The sequence below is a fragment of the Carassius auratus genome, unplaced genomic scaffold, assembly GCF_003368295.1.
Source record: "Carassius auratus strain Wakin unplaced genomic scaffold, ASM336829v1 scaf_tig00000254, whole genome shotgun sequence".
In the NCBI taxonomy this organism is placed as follows: domain Eukaryota; kingdom Metazoa; phylum Chordata; class Actinopteri; order Cypriniformes; family Cyprinidae; genus Carassius; species Carassius auratus.
The window spans coordinates 2,636,761-2,657,656 of record NW_020523286.1 but is presented as its reverse complement, the minus strand read 5'-3'; the positions used below and the strand labels follow the sequence as shown (position 1 = coordinate 2,657,656).

General features: G+C 35.4%; 3 protein-coding genes across 3 annotated transcripts; 2 read left to right on the top strand and 1 right to left on the bottom strand.

Annotated features, from left to right (window-relative positions):
* Positions 1-838: 838 nt before the first annotated feature.
* r3hdml (R3H domain containing-like) lies at positions 839-5,688 on the bottom strand. The gene is made up of 6 exons (XM_026241919.1): positions 5,039-5,688; positions 3,801-4,101; positions 2,632-2,750; positions 2,385-2,487; positions 2,081-2,196; positions 839-1,936 (listed from the first exon to the last, which is right to left on the bottom strand). The coding sequence occupies exons 2-6, from the start codon at positions 4,071-4,073 to the stop codon at positions 1,795-1,797; spliced, it is 753 nt and encodes a 250-aa protein (XP_026097704.1). The 5' UTR covers positions 4,074-4,101; positions 5,039-5,688; the 3' UTR covers positions 839-1,794.
* A 7,364-nt stretch (positions 5,689-13,052) lies between these two features.
* On the top strand, positions 13,053-15,050 carry fitm2 (fat storage inducing transmembrane protein 2). Its single transcript, XM_026241918.1, has 2 exons — positions 13,053-13,292; positions 13,508-15,050. The coding sequence occupies exons 1-2, from the start codon at positions 13,075-13,077 to the stop codon at positions 14,085-14,087; spliced, it is 798 nt and encodes a 265-aa protein (XP_026097703.1). The 5' UTR covers positions 13,053-13,074; the 3' UTR covers positions 14,088-15,050.
* Positions 15,051-15,958: 908 nt separating this feature from the next.
* On the top strand, positions 15,959-20,665 carry LOC113068832 (protein lifeguard 2). Its single transcript, XM_026241684.1, has 12 exons — positions 15,959-16,149; positions 16,872-16,956; positions 17,403-17,506; positions 17,586-17,650; positions 17,737-17,790; positions 17,976-18,026; positions 18,214-18,253; positions 18,409-18,446; positions 18,643-18,730; positions 18,829-18,924; positions 19,036-19,089; positions 19,714-20,665. The coding sequence occupies exons 1-12, from the start codon at positions 16,135-16,137 to the stop codon at positions 19,864-19,866; spliced, it is 843 nt and encodes a 280-aa protein (XP_026097469.1). The 5' UTR covers positions 15,959-16,134; the 3' UTR covers positions 19,867-20,665.
* The last annotated feature ends 231 nt before the right edge of the window (positions 20,666-20,896 follow it).

Sequence of the window (20,896 nt, the reverse complement as noted above, 5' to 3'; positions counted from 1 at the left end):
GAGGCTTAGATACTTCACTATTAGACCAATGCCATCCAGTTTTAATTTTATACAGCTGGATGCATTCATATGAGGCCATGTGCTTCAGTGAATATGCTGCCGCTTTTTCTTAACAGATGCTATGTTAGTTTCAACAGCTTTTCCCATGAATATAATCTGATGCTTTCTGACAGATGTGTAGCGTTACACAAGTCTAATGTTGCTTTCACTTTTAAGCAGCTTCGTGGGAAAGTCAAGTGTTTTGAAACTTCAGATTTTCCCCACTTGGAAAGACACACCTTCACTCTAAATTCTTCATTACCTTTGTGTCCATTTGCCTTATAATACTTCTATACAGCAGCATTATTAAAAAAAAATACTGATAGTAAATATTACTAGTAATATGGTGAAAGGTTATTATTAAAAGTTCAAATAACTGTTTTCCATTTTAATATATTTAAAAAAGTAATTTGTGATGACAAAGCTGAATATTTATTTGTACATTTGACTTATAATTAAATACAAAAATACATTAAAAACATATTGTGCAATATTATTACAGTTTTTAAACAACCGTTTTCTTTTTAAATATATGTTAAAATATAAATGAAAATTCATTCTAATATGCTGATTTGGTGGGGGGATATAGATAAATAAAACAGTAGAAATGTAATTATTATCGATTGTGGAACCTGTGATTCTATCTGATGAATAAAGCAACGAAAGAACACCATTTATTTTCACTTTGAATCAAATTAAAAGTGATGAATAAAAGATTTTAATTTAAATAAAAAAACGTGAATGTGCATATTCAAAAGCCAACACTTTGATCGATGCCCTATTGAACCAAAAAAAAAAAAAACTAATATACTCATGTTTTCTTATTCAGATGAATGATTTCTATCACCGGTAAAGTATTCACTATACAATAGACTAGAGAAAGTGGCCCAGCGCTTCGTTTATGGCTTTAAAAGCCTTTTAGTCTTGGTTTACAGGAGATCTGTCTCTTTTAGATGGATTGAGCACATTAATGAGGCAATAAAAGATGGTTTCATTCTGCTTCTCAATATTGATCCTTGACCAGCTACTCACATACACCTTAATAATATGAATTGTCTCTAATAATATATGATTGAAATTCATAAATGTTTCTTTACTGAATTTATTTTATTTCTTTATTCTTTTACTTACTGGCTGTGTCCCTGCTGGGAAGGTGTTGGCAACAGCCTGTCTATGTTACAAGAGAAAATGTAAATAAAAGGACAGTTTTTATGAGGATAAATGTGTTTACAGTGCAGTCATGTCCTCTGTATGACATGAGTGCAATAGACATTTCAAAAAGATAGTAACTTAGAAACGACTGAACATATGACTTTTCCTAATCTAAAGAAAATGTATTACCTGTACAAAAAGGAAAAAATAATAATAATGATGAAAGAACATAAGTGCTTTTCTCCCAACTGAATTGTCACTGCAATGCAACTTAGTACAAACAAATTATAAGCAAAACAGTGCAAACAGTCCATAGCCTTGAAAAAAAACTAATACAAATGATAAACATTACACAACTTAAAAAGTAATTTTAAAAAAATACTACATTTGACACCTATGGGTTGGTAATAAACAGTAACAGTTAATGCAATTTGACATTTACACATTGAATTACTTGGACATTTTACAGCATTTAAATGCCGTTCAGTTTAAAATGACCACGGAATAATTTGCATTGTAAAATGTACATTTTAGTGGTTTCTAGACTTAAACTTTAGTTATATATTTATTATAATTTTTAAGAGAAGGGTTTTTTTTTATCTGTTAGCCTCTAACACCACTTGCATTTCTTCTGGATTTGGATCTGGAGTCACACTGGTTTTTATTGCATGATCCTCCATAACTTGAGGGGCACGCAGAGCACGGTTTCCCTGTCTTATATGGAGCCTCTCCAACCCAGTTCCCCCTGGAACAGAAGAAGAACATGTACGTGTTTGGTTATTTTCCCTTTTCTTTCATTTTCCCCAAATCTGCTTCATAAAATAAACCCTTACTTCCTGCATTTTTAAGATTTAAATATTGTACTGATGGATACAGTAATAATTCTTACTTGATAGAATAGTTGCAAACCAGAAAGTTGGCCTGTTTCCACATACTCCCAAAAACATACATATTTGAACATCTTCTGATAGCACACCCGATCTTATTGCTGGCCGCCCACACCATCTGAATCAAAAAATAATTGCTAAAATTAATATAATGTCTGAAAAGAGTGTGTATTAAATTAAATATAATACTTTTCATATAAATAGATAATTGAAAAATATAAAAATGTACAATACAAATGACTTTTTAATATAAATAATGTTATTATATATAAAATATTCAATATTACATGTATTTTGGAGACCCACCTGAGTGTAGTGTGTGCAGACAGAGCCACTGCATCTGTTGGGGTAGGAGAAATGGTGTCTTTCATCATACCAGGATCTTACCAGGTCAATAATCGATCTGTATCTGGAAAATGAAAGAAATATTAACAATAACATTCAGAATAGAAAGTGTGGATAGGATCCAGAACTAACATGGTTTTTGTATATTAACTCATGCTGATAAATGACTGTCTGTACCCATATAGTAGGTTGTTGTAAGGGTCTGTACCTTCCAGAGATGATGGACAGGTTCTGTCCAATTTGTTGCAAAACATGAGGCGGTCCATGATCCCAAATGCACTGAGCGGCCCAGGACTTTGCAGATTTAGCCAGTCTCTCATCCCACACCTCACAAAGGAGAGAGAGGACAGATAAACATATCATTAAAAAAATATTTCGCTTAAAAAAGACCCATGCAATCACAGTGACTAGAAAATGTAGGGGATAAGCAACAAAAAGGAAGAAAAATCATCATAAATTTTGTCCATAAAACATGAAGAACAGACATTCATTTACATTTTACATGACAGCTTTACTATGCCATAAAGATGTCTGAATCATGAGAAACTATTCTTTTGAATCAGATATTTGTGATCCTGGACCACAAAACCAGTCATACCAGGGGTCGATTTGTAGCAATAACCAACACTACACTGTATGGGTCAAAATTATTTATAGATTTTTCTTTTGTGCCAAAACTCATTAGTATATTAGCTAAGCAAAAATGATGTTCCATGAAGATATTTTGGAATATTTTATTTTCAGTCCATTAAGATATTTTGTACATTTCCTTGTATCAAAACTTAATTTTTGATTAGTAACATTGCTAAGAACTTCATTTGGACAACTTTCAAGGTTATTTCACAATATTTTTATTTTTTATTTTATTTTATTTATTTATTTTTGCACCCACAGATTCCAGATTTTCAAATAGTTGTATCTCGACCAAATATAATTGCCTATCCTAACATCAATGAAAAGCTTATTTATTCAGCTTTCAGATCATGTATAAATTCACCATTATGGTTTTCTGGTCCAGGGTCCAATTTTAAAGAATTAGTTGATTCGATTAAAACTGATCTGAATTATTCGTTCATAAATCAGACTCGAGTTCAACTAAATGATTCGCTGACCCTTAAATTCACTGAGGTGAAGATTGTTCTATAAAGACTTATAATACAAATTTGATTTCACATACTGTCAGAAAAAAAAATAACGCTAGCTATTTAAAGTCAGTCCACTTTTATGAAACGAAAATTTTTATGGTGAACTTTAGACCTTTGGGGTGGGTGGGGGGGGGGGGTCTTGTTGTGTATGTGATAACCATAAAACATTAGTAGCCTAATGTAAAAAAAAAAAAAAAAAAAAGGTAGTCTCACGGTAATAAAAATGTCCTACCATATATTCCATATTTGATGCGGGTGGGAAGACCTGTGAGCGCACGCGGTTGTGATAGTCCAGAATGGCCGTCATATCTTTACTGGAGATGAAGCGTTTCCGCCGCGCTCGAGGCGCGCTGCTGTCGCTTCTGTTCCTCAGCAGAGCCTCCATAGAAACATCTCTGAGATGAAGCAGCTGTGTCGCGCTGCTCACCGCCACAGATGCTGTGCTGCACGGCAGTGTCCACAACGTGGCGGCAAAGAACAGCTGAACGCAGGCCAAACTCATCATCTGCCTTCCGTCTGGTTGGCTACACGTGCTTTATTTGTGGAAAGAGAATTCAGTGTCAAAAATCTCTCACTGTATTAGCCAGTAAAATAAGATCAGAAACGGTACAGTGCCTACTCAAGTGTAAGTAGAGTTTAATCCTGCAATTTCTGTAGACCATTTAGACCATAGTAACCGAATAAAAATGTCAACATAAAGATGTAATAAGCAGGTGACTTGTTTTGTTAGCTAAACTTTTGCAGTTGGCCAAAAATTGCCTAAAGTATCCTTTAGTGAGATAACAAGAGGTAAATTTGTGAAAATAGTGATAAAACTTATTTTTTTTATTTTGTGACATGTTTAAAAGGCAAAAATGATGAAACTGCCACATATACAGTGCATTTAAATATATTTATATATAATTGTAAGTTACAAATACCATTTATATTTAAAACTAACATTTTTACAATAAAGGTTATATTATGGTTAATTCAATTAAACTTTATTTCCAGACTCAAGGTCCATTAGCAAGAAGTACACAATACAGACCAAAAAAATATATATTAAAAAACACAGTTCATAGAGGACTGATATTGCACTTCAGTAAGGCTAGGATTTGACAACTGCATTATATTATTATTATACTAATTGTTTAGCCGACAAATTTATACATGAGATTTCTCATTAAAGCAGGGAATGATTGTTCTCTTGCCTTACAGAATAAATCACATCTTGTTTTTTTTTCAGCAGGATGAGTTAAGACTGCAAAAACTCATGGTTTAAACAAACTGACAGACACTGCACCCAAATGCACTCAATATTCTTTAACGATAGTACACATGTAAACATCTAAACTTTGGGAAAAAGCAGTGCATCAACAACAAATATCTATCAATATACGATATATGAAAATATATATATATTTCTAATTTAATAAAAAAAAAAACACATAACGGCTATTGAAGAGTAAATTTGAGCATATACTGTACTTATGAATGTATTCCTGTAGTCTGAAGAGAGCGGGGGTCTTCAGCTGGAGTGGTCTTCACAGCAGATACCTTCAGCAGTGATTCCAGCACTTTAGCACAGCCTGGAGAAGAGCAGCTGAAAAGATCTCCACTTAAACTCTGGCCTTTGCAAACAACGTCTCTGACATGTGTGGCAGCGAACTTTAACTGGGCCAACTCTCTAAGGCCATCTGACGTGAAAGAAAAGCCCTTGTCTCTTTTTCTTCCCCCACAGGGATGTTTCTGAGGTTCAGGAAACAACTTAATGGAAGGTTTTGCTTTTTCAGCACACACTCAGTATGGAAGCTCCAAACAGTCATGCTCTCCAATGGGATTTTAAGATTGATGACTTTTCAACGGTTATTGCTCTTCTTTTCCATTACCTTTGTGATTTTCAAATGTTGTTTTACCGCTTTTTGGGCAACTCTCACCTCTGAATTTATCATTTATCTTTCATTGAAAACCAAAGTTGTAGGACATAGAAACTAAAATATTGTGTATGTAAAGTAATATTCAAAACTGAATTGCCCATGCTTGTTTATAGTGGCTACATCGGACTCTCTTTAAATCATCTGTGCTTATATTGGACATTTGTAATCTTTTTTGTGAGCTTAGGTTGGAGCTGCACTTAGCTGTCCTGGCAAAATATTTCAATAAAATAGTTGAATAAACACTGGCAAGGATTTTATTAAAGTGAGGGAGTTCTTCTACGAATCAAAGGCCAAATTTGAAAGCATAGCCCAGTCAGCTCATTTTCCCGACTGTTTAGGATTCCAGGAAGGACTTGCAATGAGTAATATCTTCAGTCTCTGGGCAGTGCCAATATACACTGCACAACTTTGACTGGCAATAACTACTGAACAGGGTCATCAAGAGCATCGAGTTACAGATTCCGAAGTATTAATAATATGGGGCAATCCTTTGGAAATCAGCAACCTCAGCATAAACTAAATGTCAGTGAAAGGTCAATAATAACATTGTAACAGGACATTATTTTTTTCAGCTAAAGATCAGGTGTTGTTGCTGTGGGCGTCCAATAGCGTGGAGCAATACCACTCAAAATGCTACACCCATGTCTGTTGCTTAGGGCATTTCTGACGCAAAGAGTTAAATTGTTAAATGACAAGTTTTTTAGGTGGAAAGACATTGGAAAGACACAATCTTTATTTCAATGAATAATTTAATACACTAATATTAATACAGCCACATTAAAAGAACTCAAATGACAATTGAAAATCTAATTTAATTCCAGTATATAACAATATCTTATTTAAAGGGATCATATGATGCTTATTTTGTGTATTTGGTACACCAAAATTTGTTGACATGCAATGTTCAAAAAACACATTATTTTATAAATACTGTACATTATTATAGGTTCTGCTCTGATTTGCTAACTGAACCAGTACATTGTGATTGGCCAAACACCACAAGCACTCGTTCGAAATGTAACGCCCCTTTACATAATCCCGAGCTTAATCTTTCAAAATAAATGTATAGACAGTTAATCATTTCCGTAGTTTTACCATTAATTCAAGCCCGAAAGAGGAACAGAGTCGCATGACAGACATAGTGATGAAGCTCCTATGTTTTTGCAGTACACAAGCCATGGACGGTTAAGACAGCTGACTCCACTGTGTGACCCTCTCTCTCTCTCTTTCTCTCTCTCTCTCTCTCTGTCTCACACACACACACACACACGACGTGCAAAACTGCATTTGAACAGTCAATAGCAAATACTTAGACTAATAACAAATCATACTTAAAGTAGCTGATTCAAAAGCGCCAGCTTGTTGTAGCAAAGTCAGAATGTCCTCAACTCATAGGTTCACGAAACAGTCATTCATAAAATGCATTGCTGTTCTGTTGTAAGTAATCTTAAAGATTCCTAAATGCATCTACTTTTTCTATTAAAGTGCTTTTGCTCTCACCAAGATACACACAGCATCTCCCTGACATGGCTTTCTCAACACTAATAGTGGTTACTGAAACCACGGCTTCTTTCTTCGTTTGAACATTTGGGCAGCATTATGCAAATACTGTATGCAAATATTTCCATATAGTGATGTAGATATGTGGCGGGAGGGGGTGGGGGATGGGGGGCAGAGACTAGTTTTGAGACTTTAGTCTTTGCAACTTCAGGGATCTTATATTTTTACACTCAGCTTGTAACACTCCAAAGAGAAAGGAAAACTTGAAATCGCATCATATGACCCCTACAAATCCACCAAAAACTGTCACAGTCTGCAACTCAGAACCATTGTCTACCGTGCAGGGTTTTGCGCCAGTTATTTGCATAGAATTAATGGCTTTTTACGCTCTGTCTGCACTTGCTCCATGCCACTGTCAGTCTCACATGCAAACAATTGTGCGAATGTCATTCTTCTAATAGCAAAGTCCAGTCTTTGCTAATAGTCAAAAGTAAAAGAATAGAAAAAGATATTAAACTTCTAAATGACAATACTTTAGAATTCCAGATGGTTTTTGGCCGATTTAACATCTAGCTGAATACAATTTTAGAAGCAAAATATAGTGGAAATAAAATCAACATTCATTTACAAATATAGTATACGATATATGAAATAAAGTAGCCTAAAAGCCTTTAATTTAGCTTTCTAACTTTTCATTCAGCATGTACCTGTATAATTAAGACTCAGCATCCTCAAAGAAAACTTAAAAAACGTTAAAAAGTAAGCAGTCATCCTAAAACTGCCACGGTTAGCAGGGTCAAAGTTCAGCGAAAGACCTGTTTGGAAGTCTTTCTGTTGACTTACTATATAGGCAAAAAAGCCGTGACTTGTTCTTTAGACAAACAGATGATGTGACTTCCTAAGATACGTAATGTTGCAACCATTACGGTTTTGTAAGTTTGGTCATGCCATTAATGAGACGCATATAAACATCTTTCCATGGTTCAAACATTTGACAGTTTTATGTGCTAATATGATGAATGCAGAACTCGAAGCTACATTGAGCCCTTGTGGCGTGTAGCATTTAAAAATAGCTACAGGCATGTCTCTGTCAATTCTATCACATACTTAATAGTGCTGTCATCACACATCAAAGGAGGTGATGAATGTTGAGCAGAGATGTCAAATGAAAAATTCAGTGCATGTAAGCAGCCCTGGAAAACATATATAACCACCTATAGCTTACGTTAAGCTTAATTCCTTCGCATAATGGTTACCTTGACTACATCTCGTTCATGCTTCTCATCTACAAGGCTGAAGGGTCCTTGGGATTGAAAAAGAGGGAAAAAGTGACTTAAAAAGGTGCACAGCTGTGTCATTATCTCCTCCACAGCAATGGAAAGGGCAGTCAGGTCTTTCTGTGTACGAATCACGTCATTTAGCATAAATCCAGGGTTTCCCTTTCCCTACTGCCACTCCATTTCTCATGTCAGCAGTCCAAACTTTGTTTTGGCAGCCCCGAAAACGAATCTGCTAAGTGATGTAGCTGTTCATGGTGATGGATGGTTTTGAAGGGAATAGAGACGAGGGGTCTGTTCTGGCCATTGGTTACTAGAATTAAAAATAAATCACAACACACAGTTTCTCATTGCACATTAAATTACCACTAACATATTTACAGCAGATTAACTAATTATGCAGATAAAAACTTATACTGGCACACACTGGATTAAAGCAATGCATATGTTTTGCATTCGCTACCAGTTTAGCTACAGGAAACTATGGGTTTATTTCAAAACTAATTAGCAGTCATAGCAGAAACATATTATCTATGTTATGTTACCAAAACCTTCAAACTGGCTGTTATTAAGCCTCTCATAAAAAAGCCACAACTTGACCCCAGAGAACTAGTTAATTATAGACCAATCTCAAATCTCCCTTTTCTGTCCAAGATACTAGAAAAGGTGGTATCCTCACAATTATATTCCTTCTTAGAGAAAAATGGTATATGTGAGGATTTCCAGTCAGGATTTAGACCGTATCATAGTACTGAGACTGCTCTCCTTAGAGTTACAAATGATCTGCTCTTATCATCTGATCGTGGGTGCACCTCTCTATTAGTTTTATTGGATCTTAGTGCTGCTTTTGACACAATTGACCACAACATTCTTTTGCATAGACTTGAACACTTTGTTGGCATCAGTGGAAGTGCATTAGCATGGTTTAAATCGTACTTATATGACCGCCATCAGTTCGTAGCAGTGAATGAAGATGTATCATATCGATCACAAGTGCAGTATGGAGTACCTCAAGGCTCAGTTCTAGGGCCGCTACTCTTCACGCTTTATATGTTACCCTTGGGAGATATCATCAGGAAACATGGTGTTAGCTTTCACTGTTATGCTGATGATACGCAGCTCTATATTTCCTCGCAGCCCGGTGAAACACACCAATTTGAAAAACTAATGGAATGCATAGTCGATATAAAAAATTGGATGACGAGTAATTTCTTACTGCTAAATTCAGAAAAAACAGAGGTGTTAATCATAGGGCCTAAAAACTCTACTTGTAATAACCTAGAACACTGTCTTAGACTTGATGGTTGCTCTGTCAATTCTTCGTCATCAGTTAGGAACCTAGGTGTGCTACTTGATCGCAATCTTTCCTTAGAAAGCCACGTTTCTAGCATTTGTAAAACTGCATTTTTCCATCTCAAAAATATATCTAAATTACGGCCTATGCTCTCAATGTCAAATGCAGAAATGTTAATCCATGCATTTATGACTTCAAGGTTAGACTATTGTAATGCTTTATTGGGTGGTTGTTCTGCACGCTTGGTAAACAAACTACAGCTAGTCCAAAATGCAGCAGCAAGAGTTCTTACTAGAACCAGGAAGTATGACCATATTAGCCCGGTCCTGTCCACACTGCACTGGCTCCCTATCAAACATCGTATAGATTTTAAAATATTGCTTATTACTTATAAAGCCCTGAATGGTTTAGCACCTCAGTATTTGAATGAGCTCCTTTTACATTATACTCCTCTACGTCCGCTACGTTCTCAAAACTCAGGCAATTTGATAATACCTAGAATATCAAAATCAACTGCGGGCGGCAGATCCTTTTCCTATTTGGCGCCTAAACTCTGGAATAACCTACCTAACATTGTTCGGGAGGCAGACACACTCTTGCAGTTTAAATCTAGATTAAAGACCCATCTCTTTAACCTGGCATACACATAACATACTAATATGCTTTTAATATCCAAATCCGTTAAAGGATTTTTAGGCTGCATTAATTAGGTAAACTGGAACCGGAACACTTCACATAACACCGTACTTTCTACATCATTAGAAGAATGGCATCTACGCTAATATTTGTCTGTTTCTCTCTTGTTCCGAGGTCACCGTGGCCACCAGATCCAGTCTGTGTCCAGATCAGAGGGTCACTGCAGTCACCCGGATCCAGTACGTATCCAGACCAGATGGTGGATCAGCACCTAGAAAGGACCTCTACTGCCCTGAAAGACAGCGGAGACCAGGACAACTAGAGCCCCAGATACAGATCCCCTGTAAAGACCTTGTCTCAGAGGAGCACCAGGACAAGACCACAGGAAACAGATGATTCTTCTGCGCAATCTGACTTTGCTGCAGTCTGGAATTGAACTACTGGTTTCGTCTGGTCAGAGGAGAACTGGCCCCCCAACTGAGCCTGGTTTCTCCCAAGGTTTTTTTCTCCATTCTGTCACCGATGGAGTTTCGGTTCCTTGCCGCTGTCGCCTCTGACTTGCTTAGTTGGGGTCACTTCATCTACAGCAATATCATTGACTTGATTGCAAATTAAAACAGACACTATTTCAACTGAACAGAGATGACATAACTGAATTCAATGATGAACTGCCTTTAACTATCATTTTGCATTATTGAGACACTGTTTTCCAAATGAATGTTGTTCAGTGCTTTGGCGCAATGTATTTTGTTTACAGCACTATATAAATAAAGGTGATTGATTGATTGATATGTTAAACCTGTGAGCAAATCACAGATAATATAAGAAAAAATATAAGAATACCTAACATGAATAAGAAAATAAATAATTTGAATAACGCCCAAACTGTAGTTCGGTTATAGATCAAAATGTTATGAATTCTGTCATCATTTACTTCATTTCTTTGCTGAACACAAAATAATATATTCTAAAGAATGGTTTGTCCATACAATGAAAATCAAAGCTGTCTAAAACAACACTGTACCCCATTCTCTGTCAGTGTGTGTGTGTGTGTGTGTGTGTGTGTGTGTGTGTGTGTGTGTGTAAATGGTATCCTCTATGTAATGGGGTCCAAATGTGTGTGTTCCACATATGAAAAGAAAGTCATACAGGTTTAAAATAACATGAGACTGAATAAAGTTTTCATTTTGGGGTGGACTGTCCCCTTTAAGAGTTTGTGAGACTTCACCCCATATCGACCAATTATATTTGTCTCATATGTGGGGTTCTGGATGGTTCCATTTTTATAAAGCACGTATGATGTCAAGCTGTAACAGTTCAGATTTACTGTCAGGAATGCTCTGAGGAAGAGCAGACACAGCCATAACTCAGTGAGGCCCCCTTCTGTGAGACAGTGTGAAATGGGTCAGGCTCGGGTGGAACACTTCTAGACAACCAGGCCACAAACAATCTATCTTCCTCTAATATGACATCATCTTGTCTAGACACTTACAAAAGGGTGGTATCTGAAGGCAGTAGAAAAAAAAGTTTGTGTAATCATCAATGTGTTATTACTGTCTTAATGTTACATTTGCTCAGTTGCTTTATTAAGAAACACACACATACACACAATTAAATTAATCTCATGCAGATATTTAAATTAATAGCTAGGGTATAAATATTTTAAACAATTGTACATTTGTAGCTTTTTATATTATGTTTAAATCTAACCACTTCAGCATACTCTTAAAACCCTTCAGTTTTTATATGATGTTAAATAATAAATCTTAAATTAATAGAAAAAATAATTTGGTTTAGGTTCTCCCATAAAATATTTTGTCACACATTTTAGTTATGTTCTGATCTCTAGTTCGTTAAAATCATGTACGTTTATTCTCTTGACGATTCATAATTGCATCCAAGAGTGTCCAAACTGGATTTAATGATTGAAATAATGGTCTAAATGCACCTGTACTGTTTCCAGTTGTAATTGCTTCAGAGATTTCCAAATGATTTTTAAATCCATGGCAATCACTTTTAAAACACCAGCATTTAACATCCTGTCAGACTGCTCTGTCTGGCACAATTTGAGGAATTGAGAGTGGAGAGTCAGCCTAGCCAAATGGCACAAATACTTGGAAACATTGCCTTTGAATAAATACACTCTTGCCAATATTGAGTGCAACAAGAGCAAGACTGTGGAACTTTCCAAGTTAATTTCTTAAATCATTCCAAGCATATTATTTTAAAATATTATTGAGAATACCAAACTGAACATTGTCTGTTCTCTCAAGTGCATCTGTAGATATTTGGGTTCGAAAACAGAGCACAAGGATGTGTGCAAAAATGTATTTAATGGGAAGATGTGTTAATTCTTATGTGACAATTTAAAGTGTCTTTTAGGCTACATGTTTTTCTTTTAAAAAATAAAATTAAAGTAGAGGTTTTTTGTGACTATGTTATAGTGCCACCTATTGGACAGTGAACGCCTAGCCCTAGCTCTTAAAGGATACTCACCCATTCTACAAAGGTTTTTTTTAAGTAAATATATTTTTATATGTTTTACAAATAACTATATTTTTTCAAACCTTATTTAACCAAACATATATTCTGCCGTTTCTGCCATTATCTTATGTAACGATGAAAGATTTTACTTTTCGTGATGATTAATGATGACAGCAGGGACAGCAGCAACTCACCCGCTACTAGAAGAAAGGTTTTGCTCATTGCATATTAATCAGACAGCGCTGCAGTGTATAGTAACCTTCCTATAGCGGACGTCTCACTCTTGGATATTTAATGAGGTAATGGCGACGTTTCTTCGTAGTCCTCCAATGGCGAATGCTTGCTCATGAATATTAATCGATAACCCGTCACCAGAGTAGAATTCGTAGTAGCGTGATGGTTACTGTTTCCGCCATTCATACAGCAAGCACACAGAACAACATGGCTGCAGTAGGCAGCTTAGTGAACAGTTTGACTTCTCTTTGGAGACAGCAGTGTGCCCGTACTTGTTTACCGCATTTGTTCGTTTGTATTTCGTTTACAGGATCGATTTTGAAACCGACGGGCCTCGTGCCAGAGAGCTACTTCAGTAACAGCAGAAATGTTTTAAATCTGTGAGTACAAGTCTACTGTATCAACCTGACCTATAGTTAATAAAACAATGTAAAACTAATTTATTTAGTTAATATCAATAATATGTTATATAAATGCAATAGCCTTTAAACGGTATTAAAAAGCAATGCTTGTTGACATTGACGACTTGCTATGACATTGATGATTGTCTCCAAAGTCATTTAATTGTTTTCACTTAATTTTTTTTTACTTTCAGATATTTTGTGAAAGTTTCTTGGGGATGGACCATTATTCTACTTCTGCCTTTCATCTTTTACTCCAACCTTTACAATAGAAGCCACACATTTATGTTGAGGCGTCTGACGTCATTACTGGTGGCAACATTCATTTGGTACACCTGCACTGGCACTTTTTTCTACATTGAAGATATAACCGGTTCGTGCTATGCGTCAGACACAATGCAAGTTATTCATGGTGAGATTACCACAAAGGCGGCGTGCAGAAAGGCCGGATTCATCTGGGATGGTTTTGACATATCGGGACACTCCTTCATCTTGACTTACTCTTCTCTTGTGATTGTGGAGGAAATGGTGCCAATGTTACACATACCACAGAGTCACAGAAACATCTGTCTTGATTGTCTTTATATAGCACTCAATGCGATTGTGGCTATCTGGATATGGATGTTCGGATGCACTTCTGTGTATTTCCATGATATTATTGACAAGGTTATAGGGACGTTGTGTGGGATATTAGGGTGGTACTTGACTTACGTTGTTTGGTACCCAATGCCTTTTTCTCCAGGTCTCCCTCCACAGCAAAAACAACATGCTTAGTGTGAGAACTAAATGCAACAAGTGCACTACAACAAGCTTCACGTATCTTTTGTGAGATCAGTGACAGGTTAGCCGTCCAAGTGAGGCGGCCAGAAGCTGGTGTTCCTAAAATGACAATCTGTAATCTCACATCTGACCCTTATTGTTGCCTTGAAACATTTTGTGGCTTCAGACAGAACTGGAATAGTAAACCTGACAATAAATGTAGCTTATACAGTAGTCTGCTGCTGCTTTTTGTAATAAAAATTCAACCATCAGCTGAGCTGCCTTTTTACAGTAACAGTTGCTCATGACACTAATATTTTAAATATTTGTAATTGGCCTATATATTGGTTTTAAACAAAAACATGAAATCTGAAAAATGAGGTCGTAGAATTATTGTGAGATGCATTTGTGTATATTATATATTTGCATTGTGTTTTAGTAGGACCATTTTATATGCTCTGTTGTTCACTCATCATACATGCCATTGTTAGATTAGTCATTTGTAGTTGTTGTTATTCCTCGTGTCACTGATGAATGTTAAGAGTAATCAGTTTGTCAAAAGAAAACGGACACCACCTATTCTTAGACTAAAATATACTGTTTAAAATATTATAAGACTGGATTGATGCTTGAACTATACAGTCAAATAAATATTTGTCTGATTAGAAGTATTTTTTACTGGTTTGAGGATCAATGCAAATTAATTATATGTAAATTAATTATAAAATACAAACGGTGGGACCTGCTGGTCATGGAGAACAAATCCATTTAACATTTACACCAATTAACATGATGTTAGACAATTATCATTGCAATTATGCTTAATACATCAGTATTCCAAAGAAAGCAAAACGCAACATGTTTTTATGTTGAGATATTGTACTGTATGACAGAGTTCTTGTTAGTATAACACATCACTGAGGTGGTTTTTTTTATTATTCGTTATGGTGTTTGAAATAATAAATAGCTTTGAATTGAGGACCTCTAGATGTTTTGATTTTGTTGTCTCAAGGTAAGACTGTAAACCAAATTAAAAGGAACAGTTCATCCAAAAATAAAAATATACTAACATCGAAGATGTAAATGAGTTTGTTTCTTCATTTGAAGAAATTTAACATTATATCAGTTGCCTATCAGTGGTTCCTTTGCAGTGAATGGGTGCCGTCAGAATGAGAATCCAAACAGCTGATAAAAGCATCACAAGTAATCAACCAGACTGCGGATGCATATTTGTTATTGTGCACTGCTTGTAATAAACAAAATCATCTTTATAATGATTTCATCTTCAAACCATTGCTTCCCAATTGAAATTGTTCAAATATGGATTTTGATGTGAGAGGACAATAGGCAATGTAAGAAGCATTATTATGGATTATGGTATTGTATTTTGGCCAGAAGTTATATGCTTTAATGATGGATTTGTTTCTTACAAGCACAAAGCTTTCCTCCCCATAAAATCTTTTATGATGCACTACATTCATGTGGGTTATTGTGATGTTTGTTTAATCAGCGGTTTGGACTCTCATTCTGACGGCACCCATTCACTGCAGAGGATCCATTGATGAGCAAGTTATGGAATGCTAAACTTCTCCAAATCTGCTCAGATGCAGAAACGAGCTCATCTGCATTGTATATATAGTGGATTTACTGCAATTTTTCATTCTTGGCTGAACTATTCCTGTAAATATCTAATAAAATGTGTTCTATTTTCTTTCATCCTCTTACACTTCTTCCTGTTTTGGAGCTGCGAAAAAATTCTGGCTCTCTGGACAAGTGTTGCAGTAGTTAACACACTTTAACGTGCGTCATGGGGGAAAGGTTGCCCCCCTCTGGTGCCAGCTTGATTGGTACAGCCCGAGCCTCAGGCAAGGGAGTTTTAAAACCTCGATGTTGCTAGAATGTGCCTTTTAGAGTAAGGGAGGGGGTTTGTCCTCACAGAGCTGCGGTCGTTACAGCAGTTCAGCATCATCACCATCTGTGTGCAGCATCTCAGACAGGTGCCGAGACTGAAGACAGAGGCAAAGACTTTTTGAAGTAAGCCAAATTAGAAAAAACTGAGACCATGACCCAGGGAAAGGTAAGCATTTTAATTATTTACACTGACTTTTTTACTTTAATTGCTGGCTATTAACCAAAAGGAAATAGTTTTTTTTTTTTACTGTCTGTGAACAGTGCTCTGAATGGCTGTATTTCTTATATAGTATTTCAACTGCATGAGAAAACAGCGAAGGTAGAGTCAGAAAAAAGTATCAGGTAGACGTTTCGGGTGTTGTAAATACACCTGATTAAACAGATGTCTTTTTATAGTTCTGTTGATTTTTTTATGCAAGAAATCTTTATATTTTCTGTTGACAAGGTTCGTTTTTAACTTATAGAATTAAATGGATCAGGATATACAGGAGGAAAGCATCTTTTAAGGTGCATTGTGATGTCATTTACCAACAGCAAACTCTCCTATTACAGTGAATAAGTCATTGAGAAGAAATGACCAGATCAATTACTCACTCTCTCCATTCTCAACTAAACACACACTTGGCATTATGCACATCGATTAACCAATCCATGCACTGTAACCATATAAAACATAATAATTCTATAACTAATTTTTATTATTATTATAATTAGCAACATTTCTCTGACAGATGAATAATATTATAAATCACAGTGAATAGTAGGTTCTGTAGCAATACAGCATCCTTTTAAGAATTGTTCTATAATATCTATCTATAATTGTTAATGGAAAGCTAATATATTTCCATTAAGTGCACATATAACACATGAAGTTTCATATTTTTACAGGTTTCAGTGACAAACAAATCAAACAATGGCTCGGATGTTCAGCCGATGGCCACAGCTCCTCCAAGTTACGAGGAGGCAACTGCTGGTAATACTACTTTTTCCTTAATGAATTTCCTTTTTACACTGATCTGCACTTTAACATTATTATTAAAGGAGTAGTCCACCTAAAAATGAAAATGCTGTAATCAATTTATTCCCCTTCATGTAATTTAAAACTGTATAACAGAAAAGAAGATATTTTGAAGAATGTTCCGTAACCAAACAGTTTTGGGTGCCATGAAATACTGTGGAAGTTAATGGGACCTGAAGCATTCTTCAAAAACAATCTTCTATGTTTCACAGTGACAGAACAAATAAATGCATACAGGTTTTGAAGGACACAAGGGGGAGTAAAAGATGGCAGAATTTGAATTGTTGGGTGGACTATCCCTTTAATTCAGTGAATCCAAATGTATTCTGGACACTATATACTATATTGATCACCCATGACAGTCACAGTTGATGTTTTAACTTGAGAAACATTTTAATTAGAAGGTGGAAGCCCTTGTTATAGCGGAGCCTATCCTGGAGATAGTGAGATGCTCACCGAATTCAGCTGGGATGACAAAAACATCAGGAGGATATTCATCCGCAAGGTATTGTTGCATTCTGTTTAGCAGTTCTGGGCTGCTGTGGACAATATGGAGTGAATTAATGTCACATTATTTCCTGTAGGTGTACACCATCCTGATGCTCCAGCTATCTGTCACATTAGCCTTTGTGGCAGTTTTCATTTTCTGGTGAGTGTATGAACTGAACAGACGTTCATAATGCATAATTCCTTTTTGTAAGCTTGTTTATCAAGTATGTCTTGTCTTACTTGTAGTGAACCTGTGAAATATTACATACAGGCCAACCCTGGCTGGTACTGGGCATCATAGTAAGTAGACTTTATTATTTTGGGTTGACATTTTAAACGCAAACCTTAAAATTCAGTTTGAATACAGACAGCATATAATGCAGTAATTCAGTTAACAGTGCACGTTCCTACTTTATGTGTTGCTATGCACTGTTGTTATCCACTGTGAATGTATAATGGCTTGATTGTCTTGATTGTCCCAACAGTGTGGTGTTTTTTGTCACATATCTGACCCTATCCTGCTGCCGTGGACCCCGGTGAGTCTACTTGTAGAGATACAAATGCATATTAATATAATATAATATTTGTAATTTGTAATATAATATGATATGGTATGATATATATATTTTTATATGTATTGTTTTTAGCAATAAACTTCTATTTGAGAAAAATTGGCACATTATATACTGTAACGTGTTCATTTCAATCTTTTCTACTCTAAAGGAGGCAGTTCCCATGGAATCTGATTCTGCTCATTATTTTTGTGAGTATTAAAAGAACCAAAATAACCGTATGTCTTTGGTTATTAAACTAGCTATTATTTGAGGAATACTAGTGTTGATCAAGAACAAGCCTATTTCCACATAGAAAAGAAAGTCTTCTTCTGTTTAAACATCAGTCTCTCCTCTTCTGTTCTAGACTCTGTCTCTTTCTTACATGACAGCAATGCTCTCCAGGTAAAGTCTCACATTATATGTGAATTATGTCTTTTTCATATACACGTTAACAACAGGTGTTAAGCATGTTCTGCATATTTTACGGATTCATATTCATATGTCACAAAATGAATTCAAGTGAAATATTTTTGCATATAACAAGATGTCAGGTTTTTGATAGGCCTGTTTCTTATTTTAATATTCCCCCTCTCTCTAGCTACTACAATACTAAATCTGTCATCATCTGCCTGGGTATCACTGCCTTGGTGTGTCTTGCTATTACTATCTTTAGCTTCCAAACCAAGGTTAGTATTTTTAAAGTATCACATATTTTCATTTTTGCAATACTTTTAACTGTATTCTGGAGTATATTTCTTCTGATCAAATGTTTATGATTTTACAGATTGACATTACTTCATACCAAGGCGTGCTGTTAGTTTTTTGCACAGTATTGTTAATTTGTGGACTTTTCCTGGCAGTCATCCTGCCCTTTGGATATGTAAGTTAGTAGTTGACTGGTAAATCTATTATTTCTCAGCAGGGTGCTGGACTTTAATATTCACAGAAGTAAGATTGTACTTTAACTAAAGTTGTTCTTTTCTCTTTAAAGGTTCCATGGTTGCATGCTGTGTACGCTGCCTTGGGAGCAGTACTGTTTAGCATGGTAAATAATTTTAAAATAATTTCGGCTCAGATCAGTATTTACCGGTGTGAAACCTTGACATATGGTATAGTCAGAATCTGTTTTAGGTTTTTAAATGCAACATTTTTAAAACCTTTAGATAACACTTTTGGAGACAGAAAAAAATAATAAGTTTTGTGTTGAGTATTCATTAAGTTAGGCTTTTATGACATGATATGTTGAGAATATGGAGCTCATACACAAGTTGCTTCAGTCCAGTAAGTGCTCATCTTAATATTACTAACATTATAAAAGTTATTCTTATATTTATAAAATATTTCACAGAAGAAGAAAAAAAACATTTACTGAAAGGCATTTTACTTGCTAAAAAAAATATAAACTGTCAATCAGACAAAAGAAGGAATGATTTTAATTTAGAGGCCTTTATATAAGAAATATGATAACAGTAGGCTCCATGGGGTTTAATTGTCCATGGATTTATTGATTTCTTTGTTTAAGTAACAGAGTGAAAAGTGGATAATGCACAGTCAGCATATCATTAATGCAAAATAAATACTGATTTAAGGACCCCTGCACAAAATTATCCCTTGTGTTTATTCGTAATTATTGTCATTGCATTATTTTCATCTCTCTCTTGTCTTGTAGTTCCTGGCATTTGACACACAGATGCTGATGGGGGAAAAGCAATGCACAATAAGTCCTGAGGAATACATCTTTGCCACCCTCAGCATATACCTGGACGTTGTTTACATCTTCTCTTTCTTTCTCCAGTTGTTTGGAACTCCTGAACGGCAGTGAATGTGCCGTTAACCTGAAGCTCCTACTGCTCTTCTTTTGTCTCTCTGATCTGAGTGATCATGTCTTTCCAGCATGATATGGATCTTCAGTGCACGCTGTTGTGTTTAAACTCACCTCAGCTTTGACGATGCATATACATTGCTTATACATTGCTTATGTACACTGGTAAAACTTTACAACTTTACGACTGGTGTCATAGAAAACAAAACAGAAAATATAAAATGCACTGGTGTCATCTGTGAAACCTCTATGATGTCATTAGCAGTGAAAGTGCATGAAATATTAGAGCATCACACTTTTTAACTAACTGAGAAAGTTGATATTGTGCTGAATATTTCCATAACAGATTGTTAACAAGTTTTTTGAATAGCTGGCTGGGTTTTAGGAGTGCACCTATGAATCAAAGTAACACTTAATTTTGATATAAATAATCAGTGCTTCCATTAGAATTAAATTAATATTTCATAGGAATTTTCTATTTAGATTTTTTCTGCCATTGTAAAGTGATGCTTTTTGAGAATTATTTATTTTGTTTAGGCCTAAGTGTGTTGTTAATTTTTTTTCATTCCATAAAGGTTTTATTAATATCTTATCATAGCACAGATCTATTTTTGAAGAAAATGAGTTGTAAATGATTTTGGATGTGTACATAGATTTACAGTGTTCACTAAAAGAGTGCAAAATCACTGTAGCTGGATTTAAACAGAATGCGGTGCTTCATAATATACATTTTTCCCGTTTATGGCCTTTACAGTATAGAGACATTGTGTGACCAATAAATGGAACTCATTAAAATGTATTGAATATGAAATTATTATTCAGTATGTTTCAGTTATAAATTGGCAAAAAAGAAGTGAAAAAGATGAATCCCTCTGAAAACACAAATAAAATCCCTTTTATATCTTTGTTTGCAGGTGTTTTATCATAAAATTATAGACAACAAAGTTGTCTCTCTTTTTAATAAAACAACAAGCTTACATCTCATACATGGGGGACGTTATGTGTATGGCAATGAGAAAACCAGGATTAA